This window comes from Lingula anatina, chromosome 9 (assembly GCF_051362555.1).
Source record: "Lingula anatina isolate TDL-2025a chromosome 9, LinAna3.0, whole genome shotgun sequence".
In the NCBI taxonomy this organism is placed as follows: Eukaryota; Metazoa; Brachiopoda; class Lingulata; order Lingulida; family Lingulidae; genus Lingula; species Lingula anatina.
The window spans coordinates 826,270-839,785 of record NC_141775.1 but is presented as its reverse complement, the minus strand read 5'-3'; the positions used below and the strand labels follow the sequence as shown (position 1 = coordinate 839,785).

At 37.3% G+C, this 13,516-nt stretch overlaps 1 protein-coding gene across 1 annotated transcript; it reads left to right on the top strand.

The window, feature by feature from the left end:
* Positions 1 to 1,895: 1,895 nt before the first annotated feature.
* LOC147759747 (cysteine-rich venom protein ophanin-like) lies at positions 1,896 to 5,884 on the top strand. Its single transcript, XM_086996058.1, has 8 exons — positions 1,896 to 1,983; positions 2,280 to 2,404; positions 2,953 to 3,171; positions 3,354 to 3,466; positions 4,377 to 4,477; positions 4,720 to 4,758; positions 4,971 to 5,084; positions 5,488 to 5,884. The coding sequence occupies exons 1-8, from the start codon at positions 1,932 to 1,934 to the stop codon at positions 5,637 to 5,639; spliced, it is 915 nt and encodes a 304-aa protein (XP_086852184.1). The 5' UTR covers positions 1,896 to 1,931; the 3' UTR covers positions 5,640 to 5,884.
* The last annotated feature ends 7,632 nt before the right edge of the window (positions 5,885 to 13,516 follow it).

Here is a 13,516-nt window from a genome sequence, read left to right as displayed (position 1 = left end):
TTCTTTTTTACCAGCAGTACTAGAACACGTGCACCCCTCATGTTTTTACATGTAAACAACCCCCTACACCGCTCACAGCCAGTAGCTCCCTCCGCCAGAGGTCTCACGACTGCACGAAACCTGTGCCTGGTCCTGAAAAAAAAATAAATAAATAAAACCTTAGTTTACAGCCTAGCCTGCTAGTTGACACCATTAACACACAAGAAATGTCAGGAAAAATTAGGAAAAAATCACTAATTTTTCTAACAGCACTACATTCGTCTGTGAATGGTCTATTTGGTGGTTTCTATCCAGGTTTCTTCTAGGCTCCACAAAACAACATATACAATAAGACTCGTATCACCTTGCAACATATTGTTTTTACCTCTACCATTATGAAAACATGGAAACATACATCTACTGTATAAAGAACCAGCTATAGGTATACGAGTATTACGTAAAATATCACTAAGAAAATATGTGCAACTTAACTAATGCCACCGACCCTAAAAAAAGAATTATTTACCAATATTCCACTCGTTTGTTTCACCAGCAAGAGATCTGTACCAAGAAAAATGTACACTGTATGGCTTAGTTAAAATTTAGGAAAGTGGCACAACGACTGTCGTTTGATATATGTACAGGGTATACTAGCGCTGGTGCTAAGAGTTGAGGGTTCCTCGATTACCAATAATTACAAATAAATTCACAATTTTGAACAATTTCACCCGTTGGTGACAGGTGCGAGCCACTTACTGCTGCTAATTCATCGATAAATGTGGTCCACCTGTTAGATTTGACTATATAATCATACCTGTATGCTCATTTACCGTTGGTTGAAAGGCTTGTAATGAAGTTAAATTATCCATTTTCCCGTGCAAGATCACATGAATATTTTACTATTTACACGTGTGCTAATTTTCCCTGTTTATACGTTTTACGTTAAAGCTAAATAGAGGGGGAGGAATGACTTCCCTCCCTAAGAATTTTTAAATAATATTTTTGAAATCTTTATTAAGTGATATCGAACAATTATTCGTCCATCCTGTCCATCTGGAGTCTCTTACTTCTCTGCTCTGCCAGCGTCCAGATGCGAGCATCACACGCGGAACTACACATATCTTTATGCATTCAGCCTCTGCCAAGTAATTATCTCGGAATTGAAATTAAAAGTCCACATTAAAACCACCCTTGTAGTTTTTTAAAGATATTTTAAAGCCCCAAGTACATGGAGTGTATACTGTTTACCTTTTTTTGGCAAGTAAGCTAAATTTTGCCAAAAAAGTAATCAATAACAATTTATGATTTTTTTTACTCTTGCAGTTTAATTGGCATGGTACATTCATCTGTTTTATTTTGTTTTGGGATGTCATCTATTGTTAATTAAACTGCTTTTTATAAAACTTTGGTGCAAATTGAAACACACACACGTTAAATGTGCTGATTAGAGAATTGTATCTGTACTGTAGCAATGTTAAATGAAGAACATACATTGTACCTCTACATTGAGCACTGAAATCTAAGATACACATAGTTACACAATTGATACACTGCTGTTGACTTTTAGGTGTTAAAACACTGCTTGCGGTAACTGGGTGTTGAAATGATTGATATAATTATACAGTAGAAGAAAAACATTTGAAACAACCCTAATATAAAAAGTGCAAAGAGTGCAAATGGGGTATACGAAAAAAAAAAATTGAAACCACTCTTCCCAACATTTTAGACGCCCTCCCCATTGTTTTTCAAATGTCACATCAGCTGATAAATAAAACGGAGGCAAACTGTGCACAAATTGTGGTATGATTGGTCGATCTGTGTGACGTCATATCAGACGTCATTTGATAGAGCAACCGGGTACCCCCGCCGTCTTTAAATATATAAAAGGCCGTTGTGTCTGTATTTGCTATATTGCGGAAGCAGACACCAGAAGAATTGCTCATCAGAAGAAAATGCTGACTCTAACAGTGCTGATTCTTACCTTAGCGTTTTTGCCTGAACAGGGTAAGTCACAGTTGACATGCTTTATATGTATCTTGATATGCACAGATGGTTAAGAACGCGAACCACTGCAAAGATTTAACTTTTGTTATTACGTCCGTTACAATTTTTGTTGCCTGGGGATCCAAATAACTGTCAGAGCAGGTTCTATAGGTAAACGGGGAAAATGACAATCTGTAAAGAGATTGAAAGCATAAAGGTCGGGGTAAAATTTCACATATCTATTTTGTGAAGGAAATGCTTACTTTATCGATGTGTAATTTTATATGTTATTGCTCGATTATTTCTATTTCTTGAAGCATTTTCCGCTGTCGTCAAGAGAGGAGACAATGGATTGTCAGACGCTGAAAAACAGCAGATGCTAGACCGTCACAATTTGAAGCGGAGTTCAGTCAGTCCATCCGCTACCTTGATGACTAGAATGGTAAAATACACAAACTCGTACGCACGCGCAAGCACATACAACTTTAATATTGCACATGTTTTACAACAAGAATGACATGGCTAATGGGTGAAACTGATACACTGATACGTACGAGACCATTACCGAATTATTGTTATAGTGTGGAATGACGACAACAGTTTGGAGCTTTCGAACGTTTATTCACCGACTCACTTTTTTTCAAAGAATCTACAAGTATTTATACTCTATTTTCCCAAAGAATTTTCCATTTTCATATTACAAAACGCTATTCAATATTTCCTAATTTAGTAATTCCATTGAGACTTGTTTTTAATTTAAAATATTTAAAATGTTTTCCGAATTACTCATGCTTGGACTTTGTCCATCTCGAGTATGCATGAGTTTTACACGTGTTAGAAACGAAAGTGTATGTCATTTGCTTTACAACATTATCTTGAAATGAGTTGGACGGATTTTTAAGAAAGTTAAGACCAGTCAGACTTCAGTGCGGCCTTGGGACACCCTGAGAAGAAATTCAATTTTTTTTTTGTTTTTTTTGTTTTTTTCAGATGTGGGACGACGGACTTGCTGCAGGTGCACAGGCGTGGGCGAATGGCTGTAACTACGGCCACAGCAGCGGGAATTATGGTGAGAACTTGTATGCTTCCACCGCTCCTCCGGGAGTAACTGCCGCCGTGGACGACTGGGACAATGAGAAACAGTGGTACACGTTGTCCTCCAACTCATGCAATCCTCCTCCTAATAAAAACTGTGGACACTATACGCAGGTTAGTTTAGATAAAGAAAAAAGTTAGTTTTTCAAAGACGTCATTATGAAGTCAAAATACGACATTGCAGCGATTAGGTAAGTTCACATTTTCTTCTACCCCTAGCAATATTATGTGGCATTATATGCTCAGACGGTGTGAAGAAATTCATCCGTGAACGAATACTTTCTCTTTCCCTTTAGGTCGTCTGGGCTGCCAGTAACAAACTCGGTTGTGGTATGAAGAAGTGCACCACGGGATCGCCGTTTCCTAGTTCTTCCCTGTGGTACTATATCGTCTGCAGATATTCGCCTGCGTGAGTATGGAAAAAAAAAAAACAGCCTGGCGCTTTTAATTATCTTCTTGCTCCTTTTTTGTTGAAGCAAGTAATGATGGGGTGTGGGCGGCTTAATTTGTCCTTTGCCCTATCACTTTTTCAGACAAGAACCCCCTGGAAGGTTCGTTAAAAAGGGACTGGGTTTTTCTTGGGGAGGGGTTTGTGTGATCACAATTCACGAGAAAAAGCACCATAGCACCATAAATTCACAAATCACAGTAAATAAAACTTTAACAGGGGCGGATCCAGAGCTATCAGTTTTCCAAATTATCTTTGTTGATCCATCCTCCAATTCTGACCGTCTTCCGACAGAAAAATTTGATGCCCGTCAATATAAACTTGAAAATCTGACCGTATTCCGGAAGACCCAGAAGACGGCCTCAATCCGCCCGAACTTTATTCATATCTCATTGATCACGCGAGTCGGAAGTCCTGAAAATCACAAATTACCGGGCATTTTGCCACAAGAAGCAAAGAGGATAAATCGCCGCATTCAAAGGTCATGGGATGCCCTTAATTCACGAATCAGGCTAAATAATATGAACGTTTCACGCATCTCGGGAAATAAGAAATGGGCTTTCGCGGGTAACGAAAATAGCCCATGGGACCATCAGGGAAATCAGATTGTTAAATAATAGATCATTACGTTAGCATCGGCATTGATTTATGGACTAGATATCAAATTGCTTTACAAACCATGATGAAATTTACAAGATAGGCAGTTTTACATGCACTAGAGGGCAAGGAGTGATTCCAGGAACAACTTTCGTAAAAAATATATAATGTGTGCCCCATATTGTAATTAACGTGTTGGCGGTTGACCACGTGCTGTATGAATCTCTAGTTTTCGGTATTTTACTTATTTATTTATATATATTTATATCTCCAGAGGTAACGTGAAGGGCAGTGCGCCCTATACTCAAGGAACAAGCTGCTCGGGATGTGTGAGCAACTCCGACTTGACCGGAGAATGCCGAAACAAACTCTGTCGTACGTACTGAGTAACTGATTATTGTTGGTATACAGTATTGGAAGGAAAACTTTCTCTCTCTCTCTCTTGTACATTTTATGATTTCATGGCAATATCACACTAATTTTCTGATAAAAGTTGACGTGTGTTGTAGCGTTACTCATAATAATGAAATTTCAAACTGTGAAATTTCTACACAATGTGCCGAAAGCGTGCCTGAGAGCTTTAGTCGGATTATACACAATGATTTTGGTTGTTACAGTTACCAGAGAGGAATGCTCAACCCACCCTGATCACTGTCGTAAGTTTGCCTCACTGCTATTCTAATCATAAAATTTTCTGTATCTGCTATTAGTATGCAGAATAAACCAAGTCATCAAAATGCATGAATATTTTCAAGATGTGCTTTTAAAAAACAATTAGAATTAAAAGTATCTCCCATGACTCCCACTGATTTGAAAATAACTTGGTGTTGAAATTTAATCCCGTCAAGTCTACACCCTTTGTCTGCAGGCGAGCAGCCCTGTGGCGGACAGCTGTTTGATTGCAAAAATGGAGGAACCCCCAACTACGAAACTTGCGGCTGTGACTGCGCACAATACTTCACTGGCGCCACCTGTGAGCAGTGTGAGTATTTAACATAAGATTGTTATACGTGAGTCGAGACTTACAAAATACCACGGTTATGTTTTTTTATATGTATAGTGTGACATACATAACAACCTCAGCACAACGCTATTGCATATTGGATGTAGTACAGTATCATCGCATGCCAAAAGGCTAAATATTACAAAACATTATCAAATACAATCAGAAATTTTCATTTATGATAGATCCAGATATTTAATTTACTGGTACCTTACTGGTTGACTGTTTCGTCTGTTCACTCTGTTCACAGACTTGGCCACAACTAATATCAATTATCAAATACATATATTACGTATACAAGTGCTAGCTAAAGTAAATTTGTATATGTACATTTACAGAATCAGTTGCGATACATACATGTGTATAACTCTTATCTTTACAGATGACTGTGCTCAGATGGGCGACAATGGGAAAGATAAGTGGTATTGCAGCCAGTGGGCAGATAATCCAAATACTTGCGCAGACAACATGATAGTCAACGGGGCAGTAGTCAAGTACGGGAGCTGTCCACAGTTGTGCAATTTGTGTCCTTAACTTCCGGACGTTCAGAGATCACGTGACCTATTTGACCATTTTGAGTGACTGGTACCAACTGGAAGATTGTAGAAGACATATGACACCGATTTTAGGTCACTATAGCTTACATGTGATGAGAACGATGAACAACTATTTATTCAGAATAAGAACTATTTATTTTGCCGTTGGATATGGTGATTAAGAAAGGTTTCTTTTTCTTTCTTGAATGATGTGAAAGAAAAGAAATATGCCTTCAAGCGTGACCCTAAAAGTCTCTTCAATTTTCAGAAAAAGTAAACTGGTTATTTTTTTTTAAAGCTACCGGCTGTCGTGAGGGTGTTTCCATTTTTTTTTACTTTACATAACCGTTTACTGTGCTGTCTAAACACATTAACCTCCCAACTTTCCATCTCTGAAAAATGTTTAGCAGAACAAGCAAACAAAATATGTTGATTAAATATGCCACAACCAAATTGTGTGCAGGATGATGAGCGATTGCTTCACATTTTCTATAAACTTTTCTATGCCACATCATCCATTATGGTTCTTTGCTCTACTCTGTGAAATAAATACGGTGAAGAAACGGCCAAAATGACTTGAATATTTTGAAATTTTTTGAAACAAGGTTGAAAACAAGAAAGTCAGGGTATGCTTTCTGAAATGGAAAAGAATAAAAACGACGAGATTATTATGAATTTATTTTCATGTATTTTGGAACTTTACACGAGAACAAACAAAAACTTTGGTATTGCCTCAATAAAGACAAAGGGTTGGCGTGGGGTTCGGGGCCCACTGAAGGGCCCCGAAAACTTTGTGTATTTTAGATGGCGAACGGTGCCATTTGGTATGGTTTAGTTCCATAAATTAGCTTAGTCAAAATCCTAATTCCAAGAGGGGAACATTGGTGTGACTTTTTTCAGAAACCGAAGTATCCCCTTGACTGATATGAACGCCTGTCTTATACACCCACTACATACAACGCGTACACTCACTACATTTTGAAATAAAATCAGCATAAGACTTTTAAACCAGACAATTGGGTAGACTTAACAAATTTGCTAGAGACCATTCTCAGATCCTGCAGCAGCCGTGCAATGTGTTAGGTGTGATAAGAGAGCAATCTGGCCCAATGGCGGAGCGGAAGTCATTAACCACTGGCGAAAACTACGCGTGCCGAAAACTTCGGTGTCGAAGGCAGAGATGAAAGAAGGTCAGAAACCACCAAATATTTTCCATTGACGACCATACTAAGAAATGCCTGCAAAACTGCATGAACAAAATTACTTGGTGAAACATTTCTCATTCTCATGGACAGCTGACAAATGGCACAAAACTATACTGTTGCGAAGCTACTTTTTTTACCGGAAGTACTTGAACACGTGCACCCCTCTGTTTGTACATGTAAACAGTCACTAATTTTTCCCACAATTTTATCACAAATCACTTATTTTTCTCACAGCACTACGCTTGTCTGTGATTGGTCTATTTGGTGGTTTCTGCACTGCAGGTTTTTTCTAGGCTCCACCAAACAACATATATAAGCCACCATCACCTTGCAACAAATGCCAAAGTACACGAATGGACACTGAATTTAATTCAAAGTCGAAATTGAATAAATAAGATTCACTGTTTTTTGGTCTTTTAAACACTTGTGAACCCCAGGTCGTTATTACCCCTCCATTATCAAAACATGGAAACATACATCTACTCTCCAAAGAACCACTTATATATAGTCCAGTAGCTTAGGGCAAAAAAATGGCCAAATCGTGACACGGCGGATAAAAGCACCAAATTTTGCATGTGGGTACCTTTTGACATACTAAATCAAATTAGAGCCGTAGCCCACGGAAAAAAATTACGTTTGGCCAAAAAATCCAAAATGGCCGCCAAATTACAGAAATAATATATTTGTGGTGAGTTACTAACCTTTATTCTCAGGCATTTCGAAAAAAAAACAAGATGGCCGCCATATCAAAGGAACACAATAGTATACACATAGGGCTTCTTCTGCCTTGGAGATATAATTTTAATTGATAAATTAGGTTTGTTTCTGAGTATTTTCCACATCTTTTTAATCCACATAATATATATGTGATGAGAATGTTATGTGTATCCTTTTTGAAAACAAAACAAAACAAAATGGCTGTCATTATAGCCATAGAAGGTGGGGTTAAGTTAATACCTGCGAGAGATAGGCTTCCATATAAAATGAAGCTAAATTCAGTTGTTTTTCTTTTATTATTATTATAATTATTATTATCATTATAATCCCATGATACATATCTGCTAGGTAATTAATGTTCATATTTGATCATTTTGGGGAAATCCAAGATGGCCTTCTTTTCCCCATAGGAAAACTGGTGCATTGGATTTTATAGGCACTTCTAAGGCAAATCAGGGTCATTATGATATTTTGTTTCTCGGCATTTCCCACATTCTTTTTGAACTTTGAGATATCTGTCTGGTGGGTAACAAGTGTGTACCCTTAAGTATTTTGACAAAATATCATAATGACCCTGATTTTTTATTTTATTTCATTTTATATTGAACCCAATGTCTCTCTGGCACTAGTTGACTGTACTATTCCTATTGTGAATTGCAGCAATCTTGAATTTTCTCAAATACGCAAGCTCCACACTTGCTACACACCAGATTTATATAGAGTAAGATAATAAGGATGCAAACATGTTTTAACATTAAACGACTATATTTCATGTTGGAATCAATGTCTAAACTGTTCCATTAATTAATTGACACCTATGTGCATTTGAATGACATATTCCTATCGCAAGTGGCAGCTATTTTGGGTTTTCTCTGAATAGTACTCAAGGATACATACAGTTTCTACACACACAGTCTTTCAAAAGGATAAATAGGATATGAAAGGGAAAACATTTAAAACAATCTAAAGTTAACTACATTTAAATTGGACTCTGTGTATCTCTGGCATTATTTGATTATGTGTACGGATATTCTAATGACAAAAGGCAGACATCTTGAATTTTTCAGAATACCCAAAGATACACACATGCTACAGATGAGGTATACATCATAGGGGTAATAATAAATGGAAAGAAAAACGTAAATTATTTTTAAAACAAACCCATGGTAATGTTATCGTATAATGAACCACATGCAGCAATTGAAACCCACCCATTAGTATTCCTATGTCAGATTGTAGCTATCTTGGATTTTCTCAGAATATCCAAGGATGCACACTATTTACCCACTAGATATTTATCATAGGACTAATAAGGATGGGCAAAACTTGATAAGCAAACACAGTTTCACCCTGGTAGTAGATGAAAAGCCATGGATGTGCAGTTGTAATTCCAGTAGTATTCCTATGGCCAATGATGGCCATCTTGGATTTTCTCAAAATGATCAAATATGCACATTTATTACCTGCTAGATATGTATCACAGTGTAATAATAATGTGTAAAACACTGAAAAAATAAACTGAATTTGATAGTGAATTATGTTTTTCCTAGCTGACATTAGTTCTAACCCTTTGTAATACTATAAGAATTCCTATGACATATGGCGGCCATCTTGGATTTTCTCAAAATGCCCAAGATTGCATGTTAGTTACTCACCACATACATATTGTGTGGGTGGAAAGGATGTGGAAAACACTCAGAAACAAACTTAATTTGATAGTGGAAAATTAATCTTTCCAGTTGCCATTAGTTGAATCCTTTGTATACTAGAATTCCTGTGGCACATGGCAGCCATCTTGGATTTTCCTAAATGCCCAAGAACACTTCGTAGTTACTCACCACAAACATATTATGTGGGTAACAAAAATCTGAGAAACAGACTTAATTTAATAGTGGACAACGTATCTTTCTAGCTGGTATTAGTTGTGCACTAGTATTCCTATGGCTGTTTCTATGGCATATGACAGCCATCTTGGATTTTTTCAAAAAGTCCAAGGGAATTTATTTGCTATCTGACATATATGAAAAAAATGGGTAATTAGGGTGTGGAAAACTCTGAGAAAATAATTTATTTGATAAAAATCAACATGGGTATGTACATATTTCTAAAGAATTCCACAAATTGGCGGCCATTTTGGATTTTTTTACCAAACGGTAAATTGTTTGAGAGGGCTACGGCTCTAATTTGATTTAGAATGTCAAAAGGTACCCACATGCAAAATTTGGTGCTTTTATCCGCCGTGTCACGATTTTTTCCTTAAGCCACCGGACTAATAGGTATATGAGTATTACCGAAAATATCACTATGAAAATATGTGCAACTTATCCAATGTCACCCCCACCCCTCAAAAAAGGAGGATTATTTACCAATATTCCACTCGTCTGTTTCATCAGCAAGAGATCTGTATCAAGAAAAATGTACATTGTATGGATTGGTGAAAATTTAGGAAGGTGACACGACGGCTGTGGTTTGATACTAGTACAGGGTATACTTGCGCTGGTGCTAAGAGTTGAGGGTTCCTCGATTACCAATAATTACAAGTAAATTCACAATTTTGAACAATTTCCCCCGTTGGTGACAGGTGCGAGCCACTTACTGCTGCTAATTCATCGATAAATGTGGTTCACTTTTTAGATACGACTATAAAATCATAACCTGTATGCTCATTTTTTACTGTTGGTTAAAAGGCTTGTAATGAAGTTAAATTATCCATTATTTTCCCGTGCAAGATCACATGAATATGTCACTCTTTACACGTGTGCTAATTATCCCTGTTTGTACTGTACAGTTTACGTAAAAGCTTAAGAGAGGGGGGTTGGAAGAAGGAATGGATGTCCTACCTGAGATTTTTCTAAATAATGTTTTTGAAATCTTAATTAGGTGATATGGAACAATTATTCTTGCTCCCTGTCCATCTGGTGTTTCTTACTTCTCTGCTCTTTCAACGTCCAAATGCAGACTCGGCACTAAGGATCCTGAATTAACCGGTATATCGGACCACACTACCCGTTTTCAAGGTGTGTGTCAGATCGCATTTCGGAGTATCAGTCAGAACACCGACAGGATGAGCTCACAATCGGCTGTCACCTTGATTGGATAGTAAACGATTGTCGTATTTAATCGCTATATGATTTTAATACCGGGTGCATAAATTTGAAAGCCACCTAGATGAACCTTAGACTGCCACATTAATCTAATACAATGCAAAAAAAAAAAAAGCCCTATCAAAAGTGGTTAAAACATTCAAACAGAATGTCGTAAAGTCCCCATATACCCCCATAGAGACAATGAAATAGAGTACTCTAAAGTAAGACTGTTTAAGGTTGTTCAGCCGAGCGTGGATGAGCTCGCAGTCGTCCTACAAAATTTGTTCTGGGGTATGATATTCCGAAATGCTATCTGACACACACCTTGAAAACGGGTAGTGTGGTCCGATATACCGGTTAATTCAGGATCCTTAGGTGCCGAGTCTGGTATTTGGGTAGGCCTGAAACGCATGCAGAGCATCATACGCGGATCTACACATATGTTTATGCATTCAACAGTTTCCAGCCTCAGCTAAGAATTTTTCTCGGAATTGACATTAAATGTCCTCATCAAAGGCACCCATGTATTTTTTTAAATATATTTTAAAGCCCCAAGTACAGGGAGTGTATACTGTTTACCTTTTTTTGGGGGGCAAGTAAGCTAACTTTTGCCAAAAAAGGTAATCAGTAGGCCTACCAATTTATGATTTTTTTTACCCTCTGCATGCAGTTTAACTGGCGTGATACATTCATCTGTTTTATTTTGTTTTGGTATGACATTCTGCAGTTAATTAACTGCTTTTTATAAAAGTTAGAAAACGTGGTGCAAATTGAAATACACACACACACACACACACACACACACACACACACATTAAATGTGACAATATTGTTAAATGAAAATCATAAGATAAGATAAGATAAGATAAGAGTTTATTTAGCCAATTATAAAAATCGGAAATCATTTTCCATTGGAGCAATATACAGAGTAAAATAATAAAATAATAAATAAATAAATAAATTAAGAATTTAGCTTTGAGATCAAATTAAAATGCGTCACTGCACTTGGATAAAAGCTGTTTAAAAAGCGTTTACTGCCTTTAAAAGTTAAAAGTCTACTGTTGCTTGGTAAAAAAGTAAAAAGAGAGGATGCAGGATGGAAAGCGTCTTTCATGGTGTTGACAATTCTTTTCTCCATCCTGTCCTTAAAAATATCATCCAGCTTGGGGAGATCTTGTCCGATAATCCTGCTTGCAGTTTTTACAACGTTTGCTAATTTCTTCCTTTCCTCCCCAGCTGTTCCGCTATACCATATTATAATTCCGTACGCTAGAATGCTTTCAATTACACACCTATAAAAATTGACTAAAATAGGCACACTATCAGTAAAAGTTCTCAATGATCTTAAAAAATACAGTCTTTGCCGTGCCTTCTTTACACTCTTTACGGTGTTATCTTTCCAATTCAATTTACTGTTAAGGTGTATACCAAGTAGTTTAAATTCCTCTACCCTACTAACTTCATCATTACCAATGGTGAGTGGTACCTTTACATTCTGATTCCTTCTAAAATCCACTATCATTTCTTTGGTTTTAGCTACGTTCAAGATAAGATCATTACTCTCGCACCAGCTTAACAACGACTCAACAGATTCTCTATATGTACTCTCGTCATTATCAGTGACTAGCCCCACCAGCGTAGTATCGTCCGCAAATTTCATGAGAAAAGTCCCATCGCTTACACTAGTGCAATCGTAAGTAAAAAGGGAGTAAAGACAAGGTGAAAGGACGCATCCCTGTGGTGCACCGGTATTTAAGACTGTTATTTTTGAGCTAAATGAGCCGACTTTAACAGATTGTCTTCTATCTAAAAGAAAGTCTAAAATCCAGTCACAAATAAAAACAGGTAGCTTAAGATGGTTTAAAAGTTTCAAATATAGTTTTTTTGGCACAATTGTGTTAAAAGCTGAACTGTAGTCAATAAATAAAATCCTTGCATAAGAGTTTTTGTTATCTAAGTGTTGTAGTACAGTGTGTAGGCACAGATTAACTGCATCTTCAACATTTCTGTTAGATCGATAAGCGAATTGCAGTGGGTCCAAGGTTTTTGGCACAATTTCTTTAATAAAATTTAAAACTAATTTTTCTAAAATTTTCATGGGCACCGGAGTCAGAGCCACGGGTCTGAGATCGTTTAAGCTGGTAACTCGGTTGGATTTTGGTACCGGGATGATAGACGCCGTCTTCCAGAGCAATGGTACTTTGCGGATTTGTAGAGACCAGTTGTAGATGACAGTAAAGACGTACGCAAGTTGGTCAGCACAGAGTTTGAGAACACGAGGTGAAATTCCATCTGGCCCAGACGCCTTACGAACATTGAGGCGCATAAATTGCCGTTTTACTTGCCAGGGGTGAACGGTGAGCGGAACTGCTTCAGTATTGTCAGCTTGGGAAGTCGGAGGTAAAACCGTTGTAGAAGAACTATTGTCTTTATCAAAGCGTGCATAAAAGTCATTCAGTTTGTCCGGCAGTGACGCGTCTCCTTTGTCAGCAGAGTGTTTTGAGCCCTTGTAGTTAGTAATTAAGGAGATATTTGACCACAGTTCCCTAGAGTTCTTAGTGTTAAAGCTTTCCTCTATTTTGCTTTTCATGCATTTCTTAGCTTCTTTGATCGCCTTCTTCAGTTGGAGTTTAGCTCTGCGATAGGTCTCTGGGTCATTCTGTTAGCAATATAGCACTACATTGAGCACTGAGATAAATATCACATACACATAGTTAAAGAATTGATACACTACTGTTGACTTTTAGGTGTTAAAACACTGCTTGCGGTAACTGGATGATAAAATGATTGATATAATGTAATTATACAGTAGAAGAAAAACATTTGAAACAACACCAATATAAAAAGTGCAAATGGGGTATACCAAA